The sequence below is a fragment of the Hippocampus guttulatus genome, chromosome 1 (assembly GCF_054856545.1).
Source record: "Hippocampus guttulatus isolate MCC_2025c chromosome 1, RoL_Hgut_1.0, whole genome shotgun sequence".
NCBI classification, from domain to species: Eukaryota; Metazoa; Chordata; class Actinopteri; order Syngnathiformes; family Syngnathidae; genus Hippocampus; species Hippocampus guttulatus.
The window spans coordinates 6014329-6041158 of NC_141261.1; the positions used below are offsets into that span (position 1 = coordinate 6014329).

General features: G+C 41.8%; 3 protein-coding genes across 5 annotated transcripts; 1 reads left to right on the top strand and 2 right to left on the bottom strand.

The window, feature by feature from the left end:
* Positions 1-381: 381 nt before the first annotated feature.
* LOC147210180 (SUZ RNA-binding domain-containing-like) lies at positions 382-4202 on the top strand. The gene is made up of 4 exons (XM_086106181.1): positions 382-614; positions 1731-1780; positions 2149-2424; positions 2694-4202. Exons 1-4 carry the CDS (start codon positions 567-569, stop codon positions 2803-2805), a joined length of 486 nt encoding a protein of 161 aa, XP_085962307.1. The 5' UTR covers positions 382-566; the 3' UTR covers positions 2806-4202.
* atp13a2 (ATPase cation transporting 13A2) lies at positions 4185-21969 on the bottom strand. Of its 3 annotated transcripts, XM_086106178.1 has the most exons (30): positions 21837-21904; positions 19728-19862; positions 18308-18380; positions 17208-17375; positions 16739-16797; positions 16572-16638; positions 16405-16484; positions 16168-16245; positions 15402-15471; positions 15148-15282; positions 14995-15061; positions 14725-14856; positions 13954-14115; positions 12833-12943; positions 12510-12556; positions 12236-12424; positions 11867-12073; positions 10104-10211; positions 9753-9909; positions 8630-8741; positions 8406-8530; positions 8149-8309; positions 7865-7945; positions 7675-7754; positions 7303-7455; positions 6503-6599; positions 6205-6428; positions 5715-5866; positions 5435-5607; positions 4185-4437 (listed from the first exon to the last, which is right to left on the bottom strand). In XM_086106178.1, exons 3-30 carry the CDS (start codon positions 18308-18310, stop codon positions 4264-4266), a joined length of 3372 nt encoding a protein of 1123 aa, XP_085962304.1. In that variant the 5' UTR covers positions 18311-18380; positions 19728-19862; positions 21837-21904; the 3' UTR covers positions 4185-4263. The 3 variants fall into 3 exon arrangements, with proteins under 3 accessions (XP_085962304.1, XP_085962305.1, XP_085962302.1); XM_086106179.1 differs by lacking the exon at positions 19728-19862 and having other exon boundaries at positions 9753-9852; positions 21837-21969; XM_086106176.1 differs by lacking the exon at positions 19728-19862 and having other exon boundaries at positions 21837-21969.
* A 258-nt stretch (positions 21970-22227) lies between these two features.
* On the bottom strand, positions 22228-26719 carry LOC147210182 (succinate dehydrogenase [ubiquinone] iron-sulfur subunit, mitochondrial-like). The gene is made up of 8 exons (XM_086130128.1): positions 26582-26719; positions 25606-25739; positions 24815-24900; positions 24575-24711; positions 24248-24364; positions 23484-23585; positions 22976-23098; positions 22228-22893 (listed from the first exon to the last, which is right to left on the bottom strand). Exons 1-8 carry the CDS (start codon positions 26645-26647, stop codon positions 22813-22815), a joined length of 846 nt encoding a protein of 281 aa, XP_085986254.1. The 5' UTR covers positions 26648-26719; the 3' UTR covers positions 22228-22812.
* Positions 26720-26830: the final 111 nt, after the last annotated feature.

Genomic DNA, 26830 nt, shown 5'->3' on the forward strand with positions numbered 1-26830 from the left:
GCGTAATCTGCGCTCGGAGGGGGGGGTAGAATCGGTGCTACAGGGGCACTGGCCCCCGTTGCCCCCCCCCCCAGAACCGCCACTGCACACATATACTGTATGTGGTATGATACGAATCAAGAATGGTACATTTTCAAGTGGAACGATTCCATTTGGTTAATTTCGCCATATTTATTAATGTGTAAGATGTGGTAGCGCTCCAAACCCCAAACTATTTCGAACTTCAACGATTCAATTGATATCTGGATACATGCATTGTGATACGCTTCAAAGACAGTACATGTTAGGATTCGATTTGATTGAATCAAAACCAATTTTCCCATTCAAATTGGCTCCACGGCGCTTCTTCCCTGGAACCCCCACGCCAGCGGTGTAGAAACGCCCTTGGTTGCGCGCACTGCCTAACGTCGAAACCTCTGGGTTACGATCGTAAACCGAGGACCACCGTACGCATTGCTTCACCGTGCCGCGGGGGAAGCCGTCACAGTGACGTGCCTGAGGGCAGAGAGGCGGACCCGGCTGTGTAGCAGCCGCCGAGCTGCGTGTCTCCACCAACACGATGAAACATGGATGAGGAGGTCACGGAAAGTTGGGAGGAAGCGGCTGATAACGGGGTAAAGCAACACCAGACTGACATTAATTTGTTCGCCACCGAGTTGGTAGTGACTTGGTTTCGGCGTCGTCGCGGGACATTGTTGGAAAGCTTGTTGTGTGTCCCGAGTGCCGCGGGCCAACAATGTGGCTCTTGCTAGCGCGTTAGCATCGGCAAAGTTAGCGAGCTAAAGCCAAGCGACTCACGAGTTAGCTCGGCTGAATCAAAGTGAGCTCGATAAGCGAGTGCGTTATTCTGTAAGGACTAGTTAGTACCTAATCTCCAAGCGGCCCGTTTATCGTGTAGGCCTGTTCCGGTGACAAAGTTTCATTTTTTTTTTCACTTTAGCTAACGCTGCTGTGGCTGGCATGGAACCGGCTCGTGTCAGTGTTACGGTTCAACTGGCTTCCGGCTTACTTTATGGCTGCGCTTCTGACAGATACCGCTTCTAATTCTACTCACGTATTTGTTGTACACGCACAGAACGAAGGCTTCATAATTATAATTAATACGATGTCGACGCACCGCACACTCAATGGGCCGTTTGGCTCCGATTTGTTCAGCGCGGGTTCCAACTTTTCACGATAGCTAATTCAATATGTTGGTATTAACGGCCTGTCTTTTTAAAGTTCATTTTCAAATAGCTCAATTTCACAAGTTTGACGTCGGAGAGTGGAGACAGCGTTCTGTCGGCAAACTGTTTGGGAAGTAGCCAAGTTAGCCCATTTAACGACAGTGCCGAGTGATCAAGTTTGCAGGCAAAGTTAGCTTAGCGCCAACCGATGACGTCACCACCGCGGCCCGAGAAGGCGCTGTTTGTCGGAAGTGGCTAGCCAGCGGCGCTGTGCTTAACGTCATAATTCCTCACATATCCTAATTGTCATTGAAGAAAACAACTCCCTCCCTAATGACGGCATATTGTGGCTAATGTTAGCGAGCTGACCGCTTTCATACCGTGACTTGACAGCTGCCCCGGTGTAATGTATAAATAGCTTGTAACTCAACCCTGTTTTCCTTCCACTCCAGGACTTGCTCTCTATCCTTCACACATTAACTTAATTTCTTTTCTCCCTGCCATCAAAATCCGCATTGGACTCATTTGTTTACATGAGTTAATGTTTGCATTTCCCTTCCGCAGGAAATGGAAAAGCGGTTAGAGGAGAAACTAAGAATCAGCCAAAGAGAGAAGTAAGACGCTAAAACTGCATTTATTTGTTGAAGTTGTTTTAAAGTGGTATAAATGTCATGTCCCTCCATTTCTTAAAGTGTATCTTGGTAGGGCCAGGAGATGTGCCCTTAAAAGAAAATCTCTAGTTTTATTTTTCACAAAAATGTGTCCATTTGTTGTCTGCTTGCTGCAAGTTTTCTTTGCAGTAATGTTTTATGTTGCCCCGCTCATCAAAACACATTTGTTTATTGTCACTATTAAAAATACTGTGTGCTGCTGTAATATTTGGATTTCCCTGCTGGAGATCATGAAAGGGTTGTCTTTTCGTAACATCCCTTATCAAGACCATATTTCTCATCAGTTTTACCTTGCCCGCTGCTGTTTCCAGAGAGTCAAGTAACCACCATTGTTCTTCACACTCGCCACTGAAGACAGCCATGGTGATCCAGGACGACTGTCTACCGGCAGCGCCACCACCTCAGATTCGCATCTTGAAGCGGCCCGCGAACAATGGGTCGCTGGGGTCCCCCTTGAACCAGAACAGGCCCACACCACAGGTCAAGTCCCTAGCACAGCGTGAGGCGGAGTACGCTGAGGCTCGCAAGAGAATTTTGGGGAGCGCCTGTCCGGAGGAGACGGCCCAGGATAAGAACGCTTCAGACAGGTAAATCTTGTTTAGACACTAATCTCTTGATGTCTTGCTCTACTACAAAGACATACGTTGACCACAACAAGATTAATATAATAGTTGAAGTTATCTAACAACTTCAATGTGCTGACTATGGGCAAAAATGAATTCCAAAATTGGGCTTTGGAGTGGAAATGGTTGGCAACCACTTTCTGGTCTACTCGTGCAATTTACAATCTCTACTCCCACAACATGCTGAACCAAACATGGAAACGTTTACCTCCTGTTGTGTGTTTTTCCTCCAGGACCGGTCGCATCAACTCTACGTTGCCTTCAGAGGACACCAGATCCAACAATCACACGATCCGACAGCCAAACAGCCCCGATGGCACCCAAGGTTTCCGACAGCACAGATAAATTGGACCTAGGGGCCACCGTAAGGAGAGTGAGCCTTTTTTGGGGAGGGGGGCGGGGGGACAAGAAGCACTACATTGCCCCAAACTTTCTTCCCACTTCCTCTACAGGAAGAGCATTCGCCCTCCCTCCCTCCTTCCATCTCGACACTGTGACAATGAACACCTGGACTCACTGTGACGATCCCTTTATAAGGAACGCCTCACTCCTCCTCTCCAAGCAAAGACTAGCAAAGAGGAGGTGCAGTGAGGTGATGGCCATCCCCCAGCAATAATAGTCAAGACGTCACTTTATAGTTGTCATTTTTAAATCTTTCATGTTGGGCTCACCACCTTTTTACCTTTCGCTTTTTTTCCCCTCGGATTTGGGATTATTACAACGGTTTCTCCGCTTGGTCGTTTTTACATAAATCATTTGTAAAGAGGACTTGCCAGCATAGCCCTCGAGATACATAAACCATGTGAAATGTAGCCATTGTTTTGGGGATGCAAAATTGATCATCTCATGGTGTCGCAGCGTGGCTTTATCAGTGCGGCCCTTACCAGCATGTTGCCATTTATTTTGAACCATTTTATTTCTGCTTAATTTTGTTTTTGCGTTGCCGGCCTTTCTCCAAGGGTTATCACGTCGTTCTGTTTTAAAAGTAAGCGCCTTGAGTAAAGTAAGCGGGCTTGGCGTTGACCTTTTTAAAGGAGCTTTTCTGCCTTTTAAATAGAGACGGCGTAACGCCAGAAGTATTTTAACCCAAGAACAAAGATGGGAATCAGGTTACCCAGCATACTTTGTACAAAAAGCATGAGTTTCCTTTCCTTTTAGCAAGCTTGGCTATGTCTTCTCCAGCGCAACACGTAGGAAGTTAACTATTTCAAATGCTTTCAGAATGAATCAAAAAGGATTTTATTTCCTATTTTTTTTTTCTTTTTCATGAATTTATGCCAACATGGTGGCTGTTGTCAGTTTGAAATGTTTGACTCCATGCGCAAAAGGTCACTGCTGGAATTCTGACACTGCTATGAATGAGGATATATGATTCGAACATGATCCAGAGAGCAGAAAGCAAGTCACCAGTTAGCCGAAAAATGATGTTTCATGTTGTTAAGGTTTCGTGTTGTTTACCCCACCCGCGGTTTTTTTTCCCACGTAGACTTCGAGAAAGCCATATTTTGTGGTACAAGCCATTGATGGAAAGGTTCGATTCTGCCTGTATCTTTTTTTTAACTTCCTGGGGGTGCAAGTGGAGAGTGTGACTGAAAACAGCCTATGGAACGCCTTGCGAAAGTGCAGACTGTAAATAAACAGATTTAATCAAATGACTTACCAAAAAAAAAAAAAAACCCCCGCAAGATGTGCTTCATTAACGTCCGCAAAAAATAAACACAGGCCTCAGTCATGTCACTTTATTAGGCTTTTGTAGTCCTATACTATATGTTGACAGTGTTTGTACGTCAGGGGAATGAGATGCTAATTTATGCCAATGGCTGTGTACTCCGAGGAATACAATGTTTGGTTCAGGGGCGGCCATGATGAGACGGAGGGATCACAAAGGAGTGAATTGAGGTGTTTGAACTTTTTCTTGGATGAACGCTTTGGGCAGAGGCAGCAAAGATACTTCAGGGCACCAACATCAATCAGCATCTGCAAAACAAGACAATATACAAGCATATTTTGTCAGTCACATCAAAATATGATGAGTTAAAAATCATCAAAAGGAACCAAAGAATCACCACTAAGATAAGCAGCCACTGTATTATAGTGAACATGCATATTTTATTAATTTGCAATTCACAAATTAATCCCTTGGTTTTTTTTTCTTCCTTCTGTGGAACAGACGCAAAGCAAATTGCTGGAAAACTAATTCACGTTTTTGTGTAAATGTGAATGCCACAAGATGGCATCACAGCCTTGTCTAATAGGAAAATAGCAATTAGCGTCACAGAAATATGTTAAAGTGATACATTTCAGCTAAAATAAACTTTATGTCAGGGGAGTGCCGGGGTTAGTGGAGATGATATGTATGTTTTTGCTCTGCTGAGTGGCAGATAAAAATCTTCTAGGAGCAAACGACAGATGCCTTGTTACCAATTCACAGTAGCTATTTTGATGTGTTGCAAAGGGAAAATGCTTGCATATTTCTCAACAGCGAATGATTGGAAGACATACAGGTAAGTCATTTATTTTTTTAGGGTAATGTGAGATGAGTTACAACTGGTTTCGCAAACCAATAATTTTGGAAACATTTTAAATACTCAGAAATTTTTAAAGAGGTTCAGCGCGTAAACGGTTTAATTTCAATGAGCTACACTAAGTTTAAGACACTCTCGTACAAACGCCTGGCACAACAAAGGAGCGGTTTCTTTCTATCCTTTTGCATTAAGCTTAAGAATCCAGTTTCCTCAATTCAACCTTTGAAGATAAACATGACCTGGAGAACTGAGAATCTACAAAAAATGCATCCTCCATTTGTTTTTAACACAGTAAATGAAATGTTACTTATATTTCAGAATTCAGGTGGGAACTCTGGAGTTAAAAAAAAAAATCATTCCTTACTACACAGTCTGCGTAGATGCAAAGTTTCTTAATGGGAAAAGAAAACGTTGAATAGCAATGCTTCCACATTCCTGTTCACACTCACCTCCACAACAAAACAAATGAGGAAATTGAGAGCAGCCAGAGCGACATGCAGCATCTTGAAATTCAAGTCAGTGAAGTCATAAAGCTGCATGATCTTTATGAAGAAAGGTCCTGGATACAACACTAGACAAGTCATCACGGCAAACTGGACGAAGAGTAAACACAGGAAAATCACTGCAAGGAAAATAAGGGCAAAAATCTGTCAAGAACTCGACTCGGTCAAGATGGCTTTTAAAGCAAGAAGCAATAGTGGTCAAAGTGTCAGCATCAGCATCTCTTACAATTGTGGTAGAGAAGTTTCTTGTGAGGGTGACCCTTAGTGACCACCACGGCCATGAAGATGTACTGGAAACCAGACAAGGAAAAGATGCTGGTGTTCTCCATGTTGGGCAAGTTGGCAGTCCCAAAAAGCGTGGAATTGAGGGGAATATACCTGGTGGAGAAGCAAATCATCATCAGGCATGGGAGTGATTATTGATCAATTCTTTGCTAAGCTAATCAGGGATTAAAATCAAAATTGAGAATAAAAGTCGGAAAAACATAAGTAAGTGTATGGGTGCATATGGTGGCTAAACCTTGGATGCTAATGTGCTTATCAAATACACCACACAGGTAGATGGCAAATTTAATGAGGTATAACAAGCACATATGACATTACTCAATTGACCCATTTAGCATCCGCCATCTGTAGCAAATGAACACTCCATATTGTAATCTAAACATTACTCAAATTTTGGCACGCAAGCGCACACATGTTGAATATGGACTGACCAATCCTGTGATTTGGTGATGAAGAGCGCAACCATCTGACCCAAGATTATCACGGATATGTGGATGAACAGGCTGCCTAAAACGGGCAAGGCGAACAGATTGGCCGGTGGCCGGCACGGGCTCAGTTTCTCACTGGGGCCGCCCTTCCCCATCACGATAGCCAGCAGGGTCACCAGCACGACATCGGTGAAGAAGAACTGCAGGTCACCCAGATTGGTGCTCACCTGGACATGTTTTCAACCCGTTAAAATGATACAGGATTATTCTCTGTGTTATTTGTGTTAGCTGGTGGACTCACTGTGTACAGGATGAGCACAGAGCAGAACTGAATCATGCTATACACGGCCATGTATCTGAAGAGGCTGAATGCGGTAACCAGTGAACATCGACCTTCTCTGCGGAGACAAAAACAAGTCAGACGTCATGGACATTACGCCCAAAAAACAAACAAACAAAAAAAAAAACCCCAGAATGAATTTTAGGGGTACATCCAAAACTCAGTCAGTTGTGCCTCCTGGAAACGTAAAAAATAAAATAAAATACCTCCATCACAAGTTTCACCGACTGACGTGAATTTGGGTGGATGTGTCCACTACAGCAGGACACAAATAAATCGTGTCCAAAGCTGAAAAAGAAGTCAGCCATTTTGGGCAAATTCCAGAGCTTGTAATTTGACGAGCCCACCCATTCACCTATCCATCCATTTTCCTTCGGGTCACAGGTGAGTTGGAGTCTCATTATTTTTGCTCCATGTACAGCACTTGTTGTTTTGAAGTACTCTATAAATACAATTGAGTGGAGTATCTGAGCTGATTTTAGGCAAGAAGCAGGATACATCCTGGACTGGTCGGCAGTCAAGAGCAAGGTACATACAGACAAATGACCATTCAAAAACAGTGACACCAACAAGACAATTTTGAGGCTAAAATTCATGTTGTTGAATTGTGGACGGCAGGTGGTATGACTTGAGACAGCACGCACACACACACACACACACACGCCCCCCAACAGAGATTGGAACCTCGATCTCCTGATTTGCTAACCGCTACCCCACCATGATGCCACACCTGGTTACATTGCATCACCACGATTGCTCACCTAATGAGCAATGGCACACAGCTGATATTTTCAGTCTTGGAGGTGAAAGGTGAAGCAATGGAGGCCTCCGCCTCCGACAAAGAGACCCCGGCGTCAGCGGCTCTCAAGGCACCGCAGTCGTTGGCACCATCTCCACACATGCCCACCCGGTAGCTGTCATAAAGAAATAGGACGGTAGAAATTTTTGTTGGTTTCAAGACATTTTACATGTAAAAAAAATGAAATTAGTACTTTGCTGAACTTGCTGTGTTAAATTGTAACTGGAGCTGTTGAGATGTTTTTGATTGAATTTGCTTTGATTTTATTAAATACAACCTCCTAACGCTGAAAATGATGTGCATGTTTTTAGTTCCTTCCTGGGTGTGCGCTCACTTCAATTTCTGGAACTCTTTCACCAGTTGTGTTTTCTGGTCAGGAGCCATCCGTGCAAAGACTGTTGCTCGCATCAAAACCTGCGCAATGACACCATGACAAGATTAATAAACTACAGTAAAAGGACAGAGACAGAACTTACTTTTCATAGTTTTACAGCAGAGAAAAGCGGAGTACGTCTTTTCATTACCTTTGGCAGATGCTCAGGGAAGTGGTTGCATAGGGCAGCAAATGAACTGCCACTGATAGCCAAGTGATAACCAAAATCTCCCTGGTAGAGGAAAGAAAACATCAACTGCATGTAACTGCAATTTTGTATTTATTTTATATGAATGCTTGATTCAAAATAATCAAAACGATCCCTGGTGCAAGTGTGCGAGTGGGTGGCTTCCTTTTAGTAGGGTCGCAGGCTGCAAGTAAGAGGTCTAAATCGACACACAAAGTGCTCTTGAGTGATGTTTGAGTGGGACTTACCTGGGCTGTGACAAATGTGCCCTCGCTATCTTCTACGGTGAACCTGAGGGTGGGTGCGGTTTGAGCAGTGCAGGCGGTGGCTTCGACAAAGATGAGCCCCTCATCAGCCGTCACCATTTCGCACCTTTGGGCAACGCTGACTGCCGTTTGAATGTTGTCACCTATGAAAGAAAAAATTACCATTTTAGGAATAACATATGACCAAATGTTCACAAAGTCAATGGAAGAGGACCACATTGTTGACAAGCGACTCCCACCTGTGACCATGACAGTTCGGAGCTTCGCCAGCCTCAATGTGCGGATGACCTCGGCACTCTCCGGTTTCACCAGGTTCTTCATCATCAGCAGGCCCAAGAAGTGCATGTCCTTCTCTACTTCCCCTCTGTGAAGAAATATGCCAACAGACAGTTTGCGCTTTTGAGATCCATTTCAGCTTTTACATAGAACAAAATTATGTGACTGACCGAGACAGGAATCTCACCGTTCAGCAGCGCTTAGATCAGTGCTTGTGTCCATTGGTTTATAACTAAGAGCGAGAACTCGGAGACCTTCACTGGAAAAGCTGCTTAGTTTCTTTGAAAACTCTGGCGGCACTGTCATAAAGAATGCATCTTATTCAGTACTGATATATCATCTAGTATGGACAATGTTCCAATTCATGAAAAAAAATGACAGCCTACGGCTTTAAAAAACACTATATAAGGCACAGGTGTCAAAGTCAAGGCCCGGGGGCCAGATCAGGCCCGTCATGTCATTTTATGTGGCTCGCGGGAGCAAACCATGTGTGTCAACTTTCATGCTCCTTGCTGAAATCTGTACCGAAATGTCAAATTGTCATGGGTAATAAATAACGTTGCAATTTTACATCGCCCCTCCAAGGAAAGCGTACCTCCGAAGTGGCCCTAGACAAAAAATGAGTTTGATCTGATTGACATCATTTAACTGGGCAAATACTCGGCATTTGTTTTTTCTATTTTCACTCTAACAGGTGTCACGGCGAGGTTTCAAAGCCCCTTTTACACTGCCTGTAAAAGCTGACATTTTTCTGCCTCTTTTTTTGTGTCACTTTTTACTGGTCGCAAGTACAGACACAAAGTGGGGAGGGGATGATAGATGAGAGGTAGGATCGGGCACCTCGGCAATACGTTATAAACAGCAATTAGCCTAGACTTACAGGGTTATTTTTTCATGCCATGCTTGGGCCTTTCACGTTTTAAAAAATTGGGTAAGATGCTACAAGTCTATAAATGTCAAATGCCACACAATTACCTGGTTTTATATTTTTATAGAGCATAAACATTCACATGACAGTGAGGAAAAGTAAACTTGGACTGGTTTGTGTGGTATTAAATTTAGCACATTCTAGTGACCTAATTTAAGTTTATGCAGAAATTTAAGAAATTCAAAAAGCCTTCCAATGTTTGAATTACAACAGGTGGTAACACGGGTTGTAGTTGTATCTTCTGCCATCGAGCGTCTGTCTGTCAGTCTATGTCACTGGCATAGACAGATGAACATTATTTGTTGTAAAATAATTTTCGGACCAATTGCCCGAGAGCCACTTTATGGCATATCAAAAATCAAGCATATCACCAATGTCTGACCCGTTTCTTGTCGGCAGAGGCTCGCCACCATCTCGGGAGAGCCTTTCATGAAAGCTAGAGCAGAGCGCCCCCCGCAGACCACCGTCACCACACTCATCCTCTGCAGGGCCGAGGAGAAGGGAAACCGCTGAACAATTGCCACAGGCTCACTTGTGGACTGAAAGAAGCATGAAAAGCTCAAAGTTCTGAAAGATTCATCGCTTCTTTCAATCAATTAAACTTGTTTTTGTGAAAACACGAACGAGATATGAACATTTCACAACAGTACATCCTTCCCTGCCTAAAAAGACTGATTATGAAGGGAACATTCTAATGAAAGAATACATAGTGAGTGGTAGACACGACACTTACAGTCGCATGAAAAGGAAGCAGCCGTGGAGGACGTCTCATTACCGCTAATACTCTCTGCCCTCCAAACTCGGCATCCAGTGCACCATGTTCCCCTGATTCTTGGAGTGTCTGGAACCAAACACAGAATTGTGCTTCAGTAGAGGTCCAAGATTATAAATACAGTGATCCCTCGCTATTTCGCGGTTTGTTTATCGCGGCTTCGGTGCATCGCGGATTTTTTCAAACATTCATAAAAAACAAAAAAAAAACAACAAAAAAATTTTTTTTTGAAGTCCTCAAAAATCTGTGTCTAAGTGTTGTTTACTATGCTTGCTAGTGTGTGCGCACTCTGCTCAAACTCGGAAGGTCCACGTGGGGCACGTGTGTGTGTGTGTGTGTGTGTGTGTGCGGTAAGGGGTGTTCACACGGCACACATTTGCTCCGGCGCTGCACCGATGTATTTTGTTGCGATATATTTTGCACCGCAGCAAATTGTGTGGAGCGTTCACACGTACAAAGCCGCTGACCGCGTCTGCACCGGCACAGCGTCGGTGCAGCCCCACTTGCGTTCACACGGCAGTTTCTGCAGCGGGGCAAAACGACAGAAAACAAATGAGCTGTCGTGTTGGTTCTTTTTAAAACGTATACACAACTCAAGCGACTACTGGACAGGTACGTCCTTCTCCTTCTCGGTCTCCGTGCCTTCTGCTCGAGAGTGACCGCCCCCGAAAACGTAAATCAACGATGACTTCAATGACACTCAGAAAAGCAAACACGTAATGCGCCAAACAGAAAATCAAGAGAGGAAATCACAAAATAAATTATATGGGGAGCGGGGGGTTGTGAACACACAACAAATGAACAAACTATACAAACAACTCCGAGACAGTCCAGTCTTCTACAAAAGGAAAGATGTTACCAGCAAAGTCTTGTGTCGTTATTAAACAAACACATGACGGAAGTCCGACAGAGCACGAAAGCAACGCATTCTCGCCGTACGTAAACTCTTCACAAGCATTTGCTCTGGAGCAAATTTAACCCAGTTGCGTTCACACGTGCAAATTTACACCGGTGCTGCTTCGCTAACGAGCATTTGCTCTGGAGCAAATTTTTAAACCACCTCCCTGAGGTGGATCAAATTTGGTCCGGTGTAAGCCGTTTTCCGGGGCTACGCCGGAGCTAATTTGCACGTGTGAACGCTCTACTGGGGCAGCCCCGTCGTAGCACCGGACCAAATCTTGCCGTGTGAACACCCCTTAAGTGTTGTTTACTATGCTTGCTAGTGTGTGCGCACTCTGCTCAAACTCGGAAGGTCCACGTGGGGCACGTGTGTGTGTGCGCCTTCGCACGCATGGGCGGCAGGTGAGTGTATGTGTGTTGCTGAGAGAAAGAGAGAGAGAGAGAGACTTATAAGAACAAAAGCAGGTCTCTCCATCCTTAATTGTCTAAACAACCTTAATTGACGAATCATAAACACGCCTGCTGCACGATAGTGGGATCGCTGCCCTGTGTGTGTGTGTGTGTGTGTGTTTGTTAGTGCGCTCTGCTCAAGCGCAAAGGCCCTCGTGGGGCAGTTTTTTAAATATATATGTTAATTGGTCGCCACCTCGCGGATTTACGTTTATCGCGGGTGGTTTTGGTCCCCATTAACCGCGATAAACGAGGGATTACTGTAAAGACAAAAATTCCTCCTTGTTCATTCAACACAGTCACTTGTCTCATAGAAATTGTAAGCATCATGTCGAAATCATGTGACAGAAATGGTCATCATTTTTGGCTCATACCCAACCGGTGGATTTAAACATTTTGAGCTCCAATGGGTCTCCAATGGGTTGCCCTTGCAGAAGGACCAGAGTGTGACAGCAGGCCAGGCATGAAATCATTGGCCCTGGCGGGAGTAGACTCGGGTCAGAGACCACATCTGAAAAACCGGCAGATCCCCCCTCCACTACTCCCCACACGTCCAGCCCCTCCTCTGTCAGAGTTCCTGTCTGGAGAATACAAAGTGGAAGTGAGAGTCCATCTGGGGTGCTCACTTTAATCATTCAAGCGGATAATAAACGGTGATTAATTGGGGTCCAGACACTATCTGAAGAAATATGATTGTGCATAGTTTATTGGACAGCATCATACACGAGCACGCTGCTCCTCACCTTGTCAAAACAAAACAGCGACACCTTGCCGCAGACATTGATGCGCGGTGGACTAATGCAGAATATGCCTTGCTTCTTCAGTCTGTGCTGGGCATAGATGGTGCCGATGGTGATGGCAGCAGGTAGGGCCGGTGGCACCACAATGGTGACAATATCCAAAACCCGAACCACCAACTCAAACCAGCTCATCTAGACACATACAGAAAGACGCATTTGGTTGGAATGTCAAGAGGTTCCCGGATTTGTTTTCCTGGCTGTTCACGTGCGCACTTACATTATAATGTGAGAGGATCACAAAGCTGTACACGGTCCCAATAAAAGCTGTCCAAAAAAAAAAAAAATGAAAAAGCAAAATAGGGATTTCAAATGTGAGTAACACTTCTGAAATAATACATGATAAGGACATAACTTGTTGGACACAAAAATCAATCAGGTCATCAACCAGTGATTGGTAAAGCAGTAAACGTTTATCTTATCTAAGTTCACATGTTGAAATGTCAAGGACACAAATGGAAAAACAAACAAAGGAAAAAAAAAACTACATGTGGAATACAAAAGTCCAACAGACAGCCCAATGTTGCTGTCAAAAGCTCTTACCAAAAAATCCCAAGATGACCAGGAACTTTGCAGCATCTCGGTAGAAGCGAAAGTTGATGGGCTGCGGGTACAAAATGGAGCTGACCAAGTTACCTTTGGCGGTAAAAAAACCTGTGGATGACACACAATTATTGCGTGAACTGATTTTACACACACGAGGCGACTCGGGATTGGGCATTTGACGAAATCAGAGTTCCCACTCTTCTCTTGAAATCATTTTCCAGGAGGCGATATAAGCAAGGTAGCAAACAAGAGCTACGACTTGTGTCTGCAGTGTTGCCATGTTAGCAAACATTTTCGCAATAGTTAGCGACTTCAGATCTCGCTGGCAACACCCCCCCCCCCCCCCAAAAAAAGAGCCTAGCAAAAATGACAGGTTGCAACATTCTTGTTTTCTGCACGGTGCAGCAAAGAGGGGGCCAAAGGTTTTGGGCCCGATAACTCTGTAAACAAAACTACCGTTTCATAGAGCGTACATATTGAGTATATGATAAATCATCACTGACAATAATACTACACGTGTCACTTATCTATACATTTGGGAGTGTTGACGAGGCGCGGCTAATTTGAGTTTGTAGCTAGTGCACAAAATGAATGTCCTAATTTTTAAAGCATGGAGATGTCATTTTAATGACCACTTATAAATTCATTAAAAAATTGCATTCTAACCTAATGGAATTATTCGACTTTAAAATGTGCCATCTCAATCATATCTCGCGCCATGTGTTAAGATATGCATCAATTTGTCTTTAAATTGATAGAGACACACTCCTGAAACCTAACAGATTTCGTTCCACTTGAAAACGGATCATCCTTTAGTCGTATCGCACCTCATGTATAATTTTTTTTCTGGAGCGATGCACACCCCTAACAAATTAAATGGGGTAAGTTCAGTCGCCGGCTCAACTTGAGCCTCCCCATATTGCTCAACGTACACAATGGCTCCCATATTGAATTTATTATCCACACGGTCCACAAAATAGATTCTTCCCCCGAAACATTCTGTCACATACTCAATTTAAAAAAAAAAGTTTTCTTAGGAGCAAGGGGTGGCTGTGCTCAATGTATCTCAGTCTCCCCTACAGGCATCACTAATGGCAACAATGCCCATTTTCACTTACCAGTCCCTGTGACTACGGCGACAGCACCAACATCACCAGACCCCCCTCCTTTGGCCTGGATGAGTTGCGTTCCACAGAAGAGTGTGTGCTTACGGTCAACGTCTGAGATATATTTTTTTTCTGAACTCAGCAGAGGAGTTTTTAGCACTGGGACACTCTCACCTGGACACGGGGAATAGTTGAAAAGGTCTCATATTTTCATACAGACGCATACCACAGATCAATAGATAGACATGCACAATCTAATGACATCTAAAAACACATCCTCATCTGATCTTAAAAACATATATGATTGAGATCTCTTTTCTCTTATTGTGCTTTTATTTCATGTATGCAGATTACACATTTGATGATTGTCAAAAACCCAATTTATCAAATATATTTGAAAATAAGGTGACTCCCACAATTTCTGCAAAATATTCTGAATGAATAAATTTGGGGTGAGCAAATGGAAGAAACTGTCATCACGATTTGGTGAGAATCACAAGATAGTGTTTTGGAATATTACCTTATTAAACAGTAAGTTGTTCAAGGCAAAACATCAGGGATGAATTACAATTAATATATATAAATATATAAATTCTGGGCGTCATTTTTAAGACATCTTGACTCAACAAGACCATTTCAACTTTTAATCGAGAACCCTCTTCTAGATGCTACCACACACGCACACAGTCTATCGACAGATTCATGTGGTATTGTTATGTGATCGGCCCCAGGAAGCATAAATGATCTATTTGCGAAGTTCTAAAGATGGCTGGGTGAGCTGACCTGTCAACATGCCTTCATTGACCAGACACTCTCCCGCCAGCAGGGCAGCGTCACAAGGCATCAGTTGGCCATCCTTAGGTAAACATATGCAGTCACCAGGCACCAGCTCCTCCGAACTAACATTCGCCTGCTCTGAGACAGGACATCTGATTGATTCCATTTTTTAAAAATAATCGACGGTACATAGGACTCAACATAGAGTTACAGGACCAGAAATGTTACATTACATCAAAGGGGAGAAAATGCAAGAAAAAAATTAATTAAAAATACCTCCGGTCTTTCTTATGACTGTGACGTTGGTGACCAAGCGTGCCATGTTGTGAAGAATGACTCTTTGCTGTGGAATCAAGAAAGAGCTATTGTTTTTAGATATTTTTGTACATTCACACAAAAATCAAGGGTAACTCAAGACGAAAGCGTCACCTTGCGGATCTCATAAAGTGAGATACCGATGGAGAAAAAAGAGATTAAAAATATACTCGTGGAGTAGTAGTAATATTCATCAACCGTCCACAGGACCATGCTGAATAACTGGAAAAAGTAGAAGGGGTTGAGGACCTACGGGCAAAGACAATATTTGGATCGGCAAATTGTAACTCCATGATCAAATATATAGATACGAGGGATCAAATATATACATCAAGGAAAATATCAAAGAAGGTTAATATCCATCTCACCTCCTCAATTAAAAGTTGGAAGTAAGACTTGACAGGCACATCAATCACATTGGGTCCATACACTTGTCTCCTATAACATGGGAAACCCAAAAAGTGAAACCAACAAAAGAAAGGGTGCGAACGCTGAGAGAGCAACTCGTACCTGCAAGTGTTATTCTGCTATAACAATATTCTCGCACTCTTATGCAAGACTTTTTTTTAATGCACTTGGCTTGCGCACGTTCCATTATCCCTACCAGATTTTCTGACCCATCCACAGCGCATCAACGGGTAATGTGCGCCCGACCGCCAAAGAGACGCTGAAGTCTGAAACTGCCTCCAAATCATGGCGGATGGAGTTTTCCTTAGACTTGTGAATGTCAGAGGAATCCATTTGGGAAATGAAGCACAGTATAATATGTGCACTACAAAGTACACTAAAATAACACTCGGTAACCTAAGCGCCATCGTCATCACTCTGACTAGAATGCTAGACTTCGAAGGGGAGCACGCAACGTTATTCTGGATGGAATAAATCCAAGAAAAGTATTTTATTCAGCATATGTGGCGGTCCAACAAAAGAAAAGCTGGTGTGTGTGCCCTCAGCGGCACCCTGCTACAACCTTGAGTCACAATAAAATACTTGACAACCAACATCTTGTGTTTCGTTACGTGGACAACAATCAGCGATTCACTGAGCAGCATCCTATTAGAGCAAATTTGTAACATACCACACGAAATGAAGCAGTAAAATAAATAAATATATACAGGTCAGACACATGCTCACCTCAAGTTTTGTTCAAGGTGACTCAAACCATTTTTGAAGCCATGAAGATCCTTGCAGGTCCAGTCCTCATTGAGGACACTACAGTCAAAACATAAACAAGATTGTGATGGTACTGCCAGATTTCATCTCACTATGTAAGATCAAGCAAAACATCTTGGGTGCCGTAATACTGCCCGGAAGCTGTTTTAAAGCAAAAATAAAGCTGCTCAGTATTCAGGAAGACGCCTTTCACATTACCTCACGAGACAGAAAGCTGCCTTCCTGTCCAACCATATGTAGCGAAGGCCTTCAAACAGGTAGTAGCGCAGAAGTGTTTTCTGTAAAAGAACACCGGCAAGGTTGGAGAGCACTCCACTAATGAATTTAAAAAAACAAAACAAAAAAAAGAAAAACGTGTTCTTCACCTTCTCCTGGTAAAGCTGAATGGTGTCCCTCCATTCTGTAGCCTCTATATCTCCCAATAATTCCAAACTATTACAGAGAGAAAAACAACACAAAAAAATGGCAAGGCTTCTTTTCACACAAGCGTAAAGTGTTGTGTGGACATAAGGCAAAGCTCACAAAAGCTCACCTGCCCTCCTCCAGCTCCTCTGTGAGCACTTCCGCCACATGGTAGTAGCCACAACTATCCTAAAGGCAAAAAGACAACAGGAATATGTGAGTAGAGTTTCTCGTACGGGTAACAGTACCATAGTTTGACCCACAACAGTAGATGTCTCTTGACAACTTCTGATCACAAACAAGAATCAACTACAAAACGTACGCAGGATTTGCATGACTGGCTACAATTATTTGACCACTAAGAATTGTATTGACTAAACAGTATTTTACTTCTTGAAACTATTTCATGAGAACAGGAAAAAAAAAAATCATCTTTTTTTTTTTTTAAGTTGTGGGAACAATAACCCAATCACACAGTTCTGAAAAAAAGCAAAAGCTACACAGTACACTTGTACAGTACTATGGTTTAGCATTAGAAAATATATACCGGTATATACAGTATATATAATCAAAAGTTGAGATAAAATCATTGTTCTCACTCGTATTAGCACAAAATCTGCAAGCCCGAGAGGACAGGGACGGCAGCGTGCCAGAAGAGATAGTCGAGGGCGCCAGTGGAACACAATCAGGAGAACGCCCAGGGACAGCACAGCCATCAGGTGACACAACCACGCCCGCCATCGGACCCACTTGTATCCTTGAGCATTCTGGTGAGTGGTGGGGGGGGGGGGGGGGAGAAAGGGGGGAAAAAAGAATGTAAGTTTAACAAGTCAGCATTTTACTTGGATCATGTAGGATATCAATACTGGTACAAAAATATGGATTTATTACAGTATATAAAAACGGCTAAAAAAAATCCATCAATTTTCTGAACCGCTTGTGTTTTCCTAACTAACAAAATCCTCTTGGGGAAAAAAGTATTTGTACTTTTGTTCTTTTACATAACTGGAAAGTAGTGGAAAATCCAGGAGATTTCCAGTTAAGTCAAGTCCATTTTCGGTGATACGGGGGTTCATTTATTTTGTTTTATTCAGGCACAGTACATTCTCATATTTCTTTGTTTGAATCTTATCACTTGATTACTTGGTCTCTTCTAACATTTCATACTTTAAAAAAATAATTAATAAAAAAAACCACAGCAAGGATCATTCCTGCTGAAATCATATCGCATCAAGATCGGTTTCGGCCAGCTGGCTAAATAAAAGCCTCTTCGTCCACAACATCACTTAGAAAACTGTAATCCATGCCTTTGATATTTGAATATACTGTATCTCGGCTGGATTCTTGTAATGCACTTTTTTTTTTTTTTGAGTCAGCCTCAAGCGTCTCCAGTTGGTCGAAAATGCAGCCGTTTGCTTCCTAACTGGAACTCACGGGAGGAAACACATAACTTGATTTTGGCCTCCCTTCAATGGCTCCCTGTAAATTTTGGAGTTCATTTTAAGATTGATTTGTCTTTTCTCACCCCACTTTACCCCTCTGAGTGCTTCCACCTCTACGTAATCTCAATTTAGTTGTCTGATGATTTGAAATCAGAAGTACAATACACTGTTCACAATGTTTCCAATTTGTTTTGTCATTTGTAGCACGCTGTGAACTCAAATCATCTGCCTCTCCTGACACGGCGAGTGGTTCTTACCATGGGTTTGTCATGCACAAGCAGGGCCAGTCATGTAGGCCAGCGACAGGAAATCCACCCGGCAGCTTAATTCCTAAGAGGTAGTTCACATATCAATGTCACAAAACAGGTCTCTCGCTTAGGCAACATTTGCGTGAACCGAGTCCCTAAACACGCACACCCAATGAATGACAATTGAAACAACAGGATTGTGATACAGCAACGGGTGCACTAATTCACCAGGTGACAAGTCAGGAAAAGGAGGTGAGCCGTCCATCTACATGCAAACACACAGAAACAGGTGGACCTACCAACCCAAATCCAGTGAAGTTGGAATGTTGTGTTAAAACATAACGAAAATTTGAATACAATGGTTTGTAACTTATGTTCAACCTTTATTTAATTGAAGACACTACCAAGACAAGATATGTTCAAACAGACAAACTTTATTGGACCTAGCAGTCATAAAATTCAAAGTTAATTATTACGTTCCAAAAACAATAAAGTTTATCAGTTTGAACATTAAATATCTTTTCTCTGCAGTGTATCCAATTCAATGTAGATTGTACAGGATTCGCAAAACATTGTATTCTCTTTCTATTTATGATGAACAAAACGTCCCACCTGCATTGCAATGGCCGTTTGTGATTTGGTGACCACATCAGAGACTGAAATTAGGATCTGTTGGGATGCTTAGAAGACATCCATCATGGGTTTCAGGTTGTGCATTGTTGCTCAAACACGCATTCCTTTTAAAAATATGCAATGCTACATTAACGTCAACGGGCAGTTAGGTAAGCATATGACATAAACCAGAGGTGCCCATCACGTCGATCGCGATCGACCAGTAGATCAAGGATTGGTCCCGAGTCGATCAGAGGTGGAGAGGAAAAAAAATAAACACATAAATTTGTGTCTCTGTGCATGTTATTAATATATTTTTTGTGTTAATGCACACTGCACCCTAATCATTCTATCAGTCTCACTTTCACAAAAAGTATTTTAAAAAGAAAATAAAATAAAGCAGGTCATCTTTAAGCTACCGTGACGTGTGACTGCATCACCGGAAGTTGCTAGCGCTCAACAGTCTGCAGTTGCAGCTTGTGATTAGAGTTGTTGGCTGTATCTTTTATCGTGATTATTATTCTCATTCAGAGTTTGTTTTGTACAATTCGCCAAGGGGATGGGCAAAGAATGGTAATCTGGAGGGCCGAGAGAAGCATTTTAAAATGGTACGCATGGGCTACGATCGTTAACAGGCTGCAAAAGTGCGTCGTGTGCCACATCATGGCATGGGTGTGTACGTGCGTGCGTATAAGCGCGTGCGCGGTAACGGGTCGATCGCGGGAGGTTGGTTGATCGAAAAGTAGATATTCGGTGAAAAACGTTTGGGCACCCCTGACATAAACAAGTATAGAGTTGAGCATTAAAATGTGAACACCTCTAAGGTCATAAAGAGCAGTCGACATCCAGCCATCCTTCCATTTTCTCAAAGGTGAAGTGGAGCCCCTCCCACCCGATTTTGGACGAAAGGCTGGGCACACGCTGCAGACGTCTCAAGAATAATTTTTAAAGTCTACAGGGAGAATGAAACAAACTATTATGAAGAAATTTCAACAAATACAAGCTCAGGTGAAATGTTAAATAAAGCCCAAGGGCAGATTTTAGTATCATCACATGTGATGGGCCGGCTGGCACTCCAGCGACAACCACAGATTTGTATTAAAGCAATTAAAAAGTCAATTTTCCATAATGCGGCCCCTTTAACCAGTATAGTTAGTTTCAGTTCAGTATGTGGCTGTTTGTCAAATGCCTCCTCAAAATAGCAGTTCTGAGGCGCTTCCTGTCCCCTGGGGGAGTCCTGAGACACTGCATATCAGTATGTGATAGGTCTCAAATCAGAGCAAAGACAGAACAAAAAACCAAAACAAACAAACAAACAAACAAACGGACATCTTACTCTTATAATGGTGGCAAAATATTTGGTACAGGAATCAGTCGTACCACATGACTGGCTTGAAATCATGTGAAAGCCAGCCAAGCTTGATGCAATGCGATCACATGGTTGTTTTGTCCTAAATAGCACTTGTCTGGAACGTCACAAATTTCCTTAACGGTATTAACACTAACATGGTTTTAAGTTTTTAATTAGTGTCATAGTCTTTCGCAATGTTGATTCATTAGAAGAATACCTTATCATATCCCTTGCTATATTTTGGTTCCTCAAAACGCTTGTACCAGTATTTTTTTTAAATTAATTTTACAAATTTTTTAAATGGTTGCTTGCTTTACTTGCTAAAAATAACATTTTGAAATGAGTAAATAAAGAAAAGCATTTGTATATTTAAACTATTTTAACTTATAAATGATTGGTTGTTTAACTATCCATCCATCCCCCTTTTTTAGAGTTGCAGGTGAACTAGAATCTATCCCAGCTGACTTCACACATTGCAATGGTGACCGGCCGAATGCAAGGGACATGTTGACAAATGCCGACCAGTCCAGGGTGTATCTTGCCTCTTGCCTAGAGCCATTTGGGATCGACTACAACCTCAATTTAAACAGCCAAATGTAACTTTTTTTTTTTAAATCTTGCCTACAAATGACCAAGCCGATTTGTCTGTTCTAAAAATGGCAATAAACTGTCATACACATATCAAAAGAGGCCCACATGAACGTGTTATCACTCATACTACTGATAACAAAACCATAAATTGTCGCACAATGTTTTTTTACCGTGTCATAAGTGTTGGAAACTCAATCTTGATTTAAAAATGCAAGTTCATCGGTACACGAACTAACGAATTTGATGCAACGATTTTACACATGTTTATGTCCATCAATTATGAACATTTATGTTTTGCTTGTTACAGTTCCGGTTTTAAATTGATTTTGTTTGTTTTTAGAATTGTATGTCAGGCGCATTTAATTCCACAGATTGCCCTTCTTTGACAATTTCATTGATGCATTGCAGAGCAAAAAAAAAAGATGAACAAAAAAATATCTTTTTAGGGCTCTGATTATTAGCTGTAATTGCAGACTAGTGACCACTAACAATTTCCTGTGATGCAGGTAGTGCGCCACCGTAAAAATGACCTACTTTTTAAAAAATGTATTTGTATACTTTTCTTGTGAAAGTGAAACTGATCGGATGCTTCGGGTGCAGTGTACACTAAAACAAAAATATATCATCATAACACGCACACAGGCACTCTTTTTTGCCTTACACCTTTCGGACAACAGCATTTTAGATTTGTTTTTTGTATGAAATGTAAACACCCAGGCTGTTGGAAAATGGACTTTCACTTGATCATACAGTCCTGTAGAATTATGAACACATTAAATGCGCAAATCCTTTCAGCTTTGTTTGAATACTCCACATACACTACGGTGGATCCAGGTCATTTAGCTCCTCGTTTTAGGTACAGTATTTGCCACTATGGTGCTAGCTGTAGCATTTAGCCTCTTTTGGGCTGTGCTCGTGTTGCCGTATGACTTAATCTCTAAACCTTTTAGAAACGGGAGGACGAGTAATTTAAATTGTACTTACGTCTGCTCCTGACGAGTCACCGGCTCTATAATGAGTGGTTCCCTTTTATTTATGCCATATTGCCCGCCCAAAACAAATCAGATAACACGTCATTTATAAACATGCGTCTACAATACGCGACAATGTCCAAATTTGTTTTCACGCGTTTTTTAAAATACTTTTTCAAATTAACCCGTACGTTACTTTGAGGTGCGGATGCATTTTGAAGGGCCTGACATGGTCCCATATTGTGCGATAAAAGGCTCACAAAGTCAGGAAAATTACATGCGCTTTTGGTTGCGTAAAACCAGTTGGGCAGGTTCCGACGTCTGCAGTGCAGCACTGCACCATACAATAGAAGCTCTGGCACAAATAAAGATATGTTGGCAGGTATTTCATAATACAATTCGGATTTCATTATAAAGTCAACATATTTTAATGAGTACATGTGCCATTATTTACAGTTTGTATTCATTTTCATTACATTGGACTTATGTGTTTTTACTGCCCCAGTATTCATTCATTGACAATCATACGTTAATACAAACGCACAGATAACATTGCTACAAATGGAAAATACATTTATAGTCCAAGCAGAACAATCACATATTAGATGGTTATGCTCAGATTTTTACCTCTGACACGAGACAGCTCATGTATTTCATGTATTGCAATTGAGAAAATAAGATATAGAGGTGACCAGCAAGATATGCTAACTTCTACTTTGACCTCAGCCATTTTTTTGGCTAAACAACACACTTTAAAGCCTTTGACTGTAATAACCTCAAACGTCTTCAGGTTCCGGATTGTTTAAAAAAAGCTTTTTAATTGCGACTCGTAAAGTGAAAATAAATATGTTGACCGTTTTGTAGCACGGTCAGCTACGTAACTGCCCACATCTGCAAAAATTGCCAACGTTCCTGGTTGGATCTTCTCTTCCACTCAGCTGAAATTGAAGTAGGATTGGTGGTTCTGAGCGGTCTTAACTCGTGTCTGTTCATGATGCAACCGCTTTCTTTTCTTGGTAAATTGCCATCATTTTCTTGATCTCAGCGATGGCCTTCGCTGGGTTGAGTCCCTGTGGAAAGCAGAGCCAATGAGATCGCAGAACTCTTTTTTAAATCTGGGAGAGAGAGAATATTTAATAGTTCTCAAACTACCTTGGGGCAGGACTTGGTGCAATTCATGATAGTGTGGCAGCGGTAGAGAGAGAAGGGGTCCTGAAGTTTAGACAGCCGCTCCTCAGTAAAGTCATCGCGAGAGTCTATCATCCACCGGTAGGCCTGTGTGACAGCATGAAGTTCACCAATTATTATATAATGTGTATTCAGAATAATTCTTCACAACACTATTAGTTGGTCTGTACTCCCTTCCCCATTAGGGTTTCATTTTCCATTGACCTTTCATACTCTACTTGTATAGCAATACTGCTACGTCTGCTAATAATATTAATAACAACAACTAATGTAACTTGCATAACATGGGGCGGTCCCTTGAACTGGTGTAATGTCAGTGACATAAGTTTGTTGTAAATCTTGCTCTTGAGTCTGTTTTGAAAAAGCTGTTCCAGACATGATATTAAAATACCTCTTAACTATTACATTAAAAAAATAATAACATTCCTTGAGAGAACATACAGCATCCTGAATTGGATTTACAATACTGTACCTGCATGAGAACAGCGGGTCCTAAGTATTTGTCCCCATTCCACCAATAACTCGGACAACTGGTGCTGCAGCATGCACACAGGATGCACTCGTACAAGCCGTCCTGTTGGGTTGAACACATCATTTTACAAACGTACACTTTATTAGTAAAAATTGTTTTGTTCTAATATGACGGAGTAGAACATCATGCTAATGGTGTAGCGTGGGTTGACAGCACCCGGGGTGAGTCAAAAACGGCATTTGCGCACCTCTGGGTTCACCAGTCCACTTTGTCGCCATATTTTCCACTATTTTCTGATCTACAGGATTTTGCATTCCATGTTTCTTTGAGATATGTAAAGGCATGATTCTACTAGTCTATTTTGATTCGGTGTGTTGTGGTGTAACATATGTTGCAATTCCTTTTATTTGTTGGTCATGAGAGATATTGGACAGTAAAACTTTATAAAGATGACAACTATGTTCTCCAATCTTCTTGGTGAACAAAGAATATGTGCAATACGAACAGACTGGGAACACAAAACATTTAAAATAAATTTGGACAGAGAGATGATTCACAACAGTTTGTCACATTCTTTTTGAATACATTTCGGAGTTTACACGGTGTTGTGGTGTTCATGATGACACACAATTTCAGCGAATGTAGCTACATATCTGTCATCGACAAACCACTTACCAGGTCTAAAGCATGTGGTAAGATGAACTGAATTGTACCATTTGGTGGAATGTGCTTTCATGATGATGAAAAGAAATTGATATATTTACCAGTTTTTGCCTGTCCTCCACTGACTGGTAATATTGGTCCTTCCCTTCCTGAGTTTCATCCTTCTTTTTTAGGTAGGGCTCAATGGATTTGTACTGTGCATAGAAGTTGCTCATGTCCTGGAGGAAGTTAGCATACGGTATATTATTCTAAAACCCTAAACACTATCCCAACATGGATATTCTAGGAGTGGGGAAGTTATATTTTTAATCAGCACTTCATAAAAATGTATTAGCTTAGGAAATGTCATTTTTTTGCAGGAACCGGAAGTAAATGTTCTGCTCAAAAAAAAAACTAAACTCACAACTAAACAAACTTCCAGTACTTACAGGCACAAGATCTTTGACCACGTACATATGAGGGAGCGGGTAAATTTTAGTGGCTTTGTTTGTGTTGCCGTCTATTTTGTTGAGGCATGCAAGTGTATTGCCTCCATTGATGTTCATGGCACATGAGCCACAAATACCTGGAATGAACATTAGTCATTAGAGCAGCATTCTCAGTTTTGTACTATTCATTTAAATGTCGTTAAGTTGTAGTGAAGAAAACAACAATAATTAGTCCCTCACCCTCACGACAGGAACGTCTGAATGTAAGTGTGGGGTCCATCTCATTCTTGATCTTGATGAGGGCATCCAGAACCATCGGACCGCAGCTGTATAAAAAGAGAAACGACCGGTATTCAAAACACTGTCATACCCACTCATCCATTTTAATCATCCTGTGCATCTATAATCAGGGCTACTAGTGTCCTGCAGCTAAAATTGATCGGACCATACAAAACATCAAGTAGAAAATGTTACCCAAATTCCTGAAACACTCGCATTGCATTTTTGTTATATTGGAACAGTATCCTAAAATTGAGAACACCGCTCACCAATGTTCAGTCGAATTCATTTAGTGTGTTGGGGCATTTACTCAACTGGAGAAAATGTGGGGTTTATTTCAACTGAACCATTTCCTTGCGCAAATACTTGCCTTTGGGTTGATATATTTAAAAAAACGGAGCCAGCTGTATGTTCATTGGCCAATGGGAAATTACTAAATCTGTGTTACATGTAACTGTCTGCTATCCATCAATCATTTACAGTAACTATACCACTTATACTTCCAAGGGTCACAGGTGACCCAGGACCTATCCTGACTGATGTTGAACAAGAGGCAAAGTACACCGCGTGGTCGCCAGCCAGTCGCAGGGTCTATCTTACATTAATGTGAACATTTTTTGTGTCTATAAAAATATAGAAAATCATTGCGTTGTGTACCAATTAACTGTGTGGGTGGTTAAGGCAATTACTGCTATCTTGTGGCACCCCCTGTTATTTTGTTTTTCTGAAGCACCATGTGTCACATGTCTTACGTGTTTAGGTCAACATCATATGTCTGCATACGGGGTTTGTCCCCAGCAGTGTCTGGATCCCAGCGGTAAATCTGGAACTTCTTTACCCTGGGTTCAGGAGCAGGTGAAGTCAACGTCTGGGCATTGCGCACCGTCTGCATCACAGACAACAAATAACAGGAACCCTCTATAAGATTAAACTGTCAGTGAGGGAGATGTTGATGTGTAATTGAATTTATTAGTTTTTTTTTTCTGTCACACAACAGTAAGCGTTGACAGGTTGTGTTGCTTGTCATGACTTTAAGATGGGCTAACTTTCCACCCTTGAATCAATATTAGCCAACACTTGTAATTATGTACAAGTGGAGGATGCAGAGTGTTATTAATAACTTAACATATACTTTTACTTGATAACTTTAAATTCCAAATCAAAAATTATTTAAAATGTTCATTCAAAAACGAATTAAACATTACAAAGCTCTTGCTCGGAGGGCATCCAATTGTGAAAGCGTCCCTAATGTCGTGACCGTTGAGTAACTCTTTCTGTGTAACATAGTCTCCCCTTAGTGGTAACCAGGGTGAACTGCGTGCTCTTGTTACATCACTTTGCTTTCTTTGTTACCAAACTGTCTTTGTGGCAATGACGGCTGAATTTAAGAAGCGCTTCAACTTCTTTTTGCTGATAAATTTACGATGTAACTACTGTATAATATATTTACATTACACTAAAACATTTTAAAAATATTTCAGAACCTACGACATACAGTAGTTGCTATAATGAACGACTAACTACAGAGACTCTTGTACGGTACTATTATTTCCTGTGTTATTCAAATATATTTCGACGCAAAATTGATTATGATGATAAAGTATAACATTACATTGCCTCGCATGATAACGGGAACTACTATATCCCATGTGAGCTTCCATGATATAACTTCACACGTTCATGTGTCCAGTAAAGACACGTCAAAACGGGGTCTCGAAGTCGACTTACCACCAAAATGCCAGAGTTCCTGATTGCCAAAGCATTCCGAGTCAAGGCGCCGCAAGGTATCGACATATTTGCTCTAAGACAGTGAAACTGTCGGATTCAACTGAACAGACACGTAACCTTAAACCCCGCCCCAGTTAGGGTGCATTGAAATGACGCATTGAAAAAAATCAAACTCGTCACCAGTGTTGCCTAGGTGATCACCATCAGCTATTTCAGACTACCGTATGACTGTTTGGCGCTACGTAAATT

Coding starts and splice junctions, on each gene's coding strand:
- LOC147210180 (XM_086106181.1), top strand. CDS start 567: ATGGATGAGGAGGTCACGGAAAGTTGGGAGGAAGCGGCTGATAACGGG. Junction 1,781..2,148: donor AGAATCAGCCAAAGAGAGAA/GTAAGACGCTAA, acceptor TGCTGTTTCCAG/AGAGTCAAGTAACCACCATT. Junction 2,425..2,693: donor GATAAGAACGCTTCAGACAG/GTAAATCTTGTT, acceptor TTTTTCCTCCAG/GACCGGTCGCATCAACTCTA.
- atp13a2 (XM_086106176.1), bottom strand. Junction 14,116..14,724: donor CAATGAAGGCATGTTGACAG/GTCAGCTCACCC, acceptor CCCCGTGTCCAG/GTGAGAGTGTCCCAGTGCTA. Junction 7,456..7,674: donor AAAGAGTTCCAGAAATTGAA/GTGAGCGCACAC, acceptor TCTTTATGACAG/CTACCGGGTGGGCATGTGTG.
- LOC147210182 (XM_086130128.1), bottom strand. CDS start 26,647: ATGTCGATACCTTGCGGCGCCTTGACTCGGAATGCTTTGGCAATCAGG. Junction 25,740..26,581: donor GGAACTCTGGCATTTTGGTG/GTAAGTCGACTT, acceptor TCTGTGATGCAG/ACGGTGCGCAATGCCCAGAC. Junction 24,365..24,574: donor TGGTCAAAGATCTTGTGCCT/GTAAGTACTGGA, acceptor AACTTCCTCCAG/GACATGAGCAACTTCTATGC.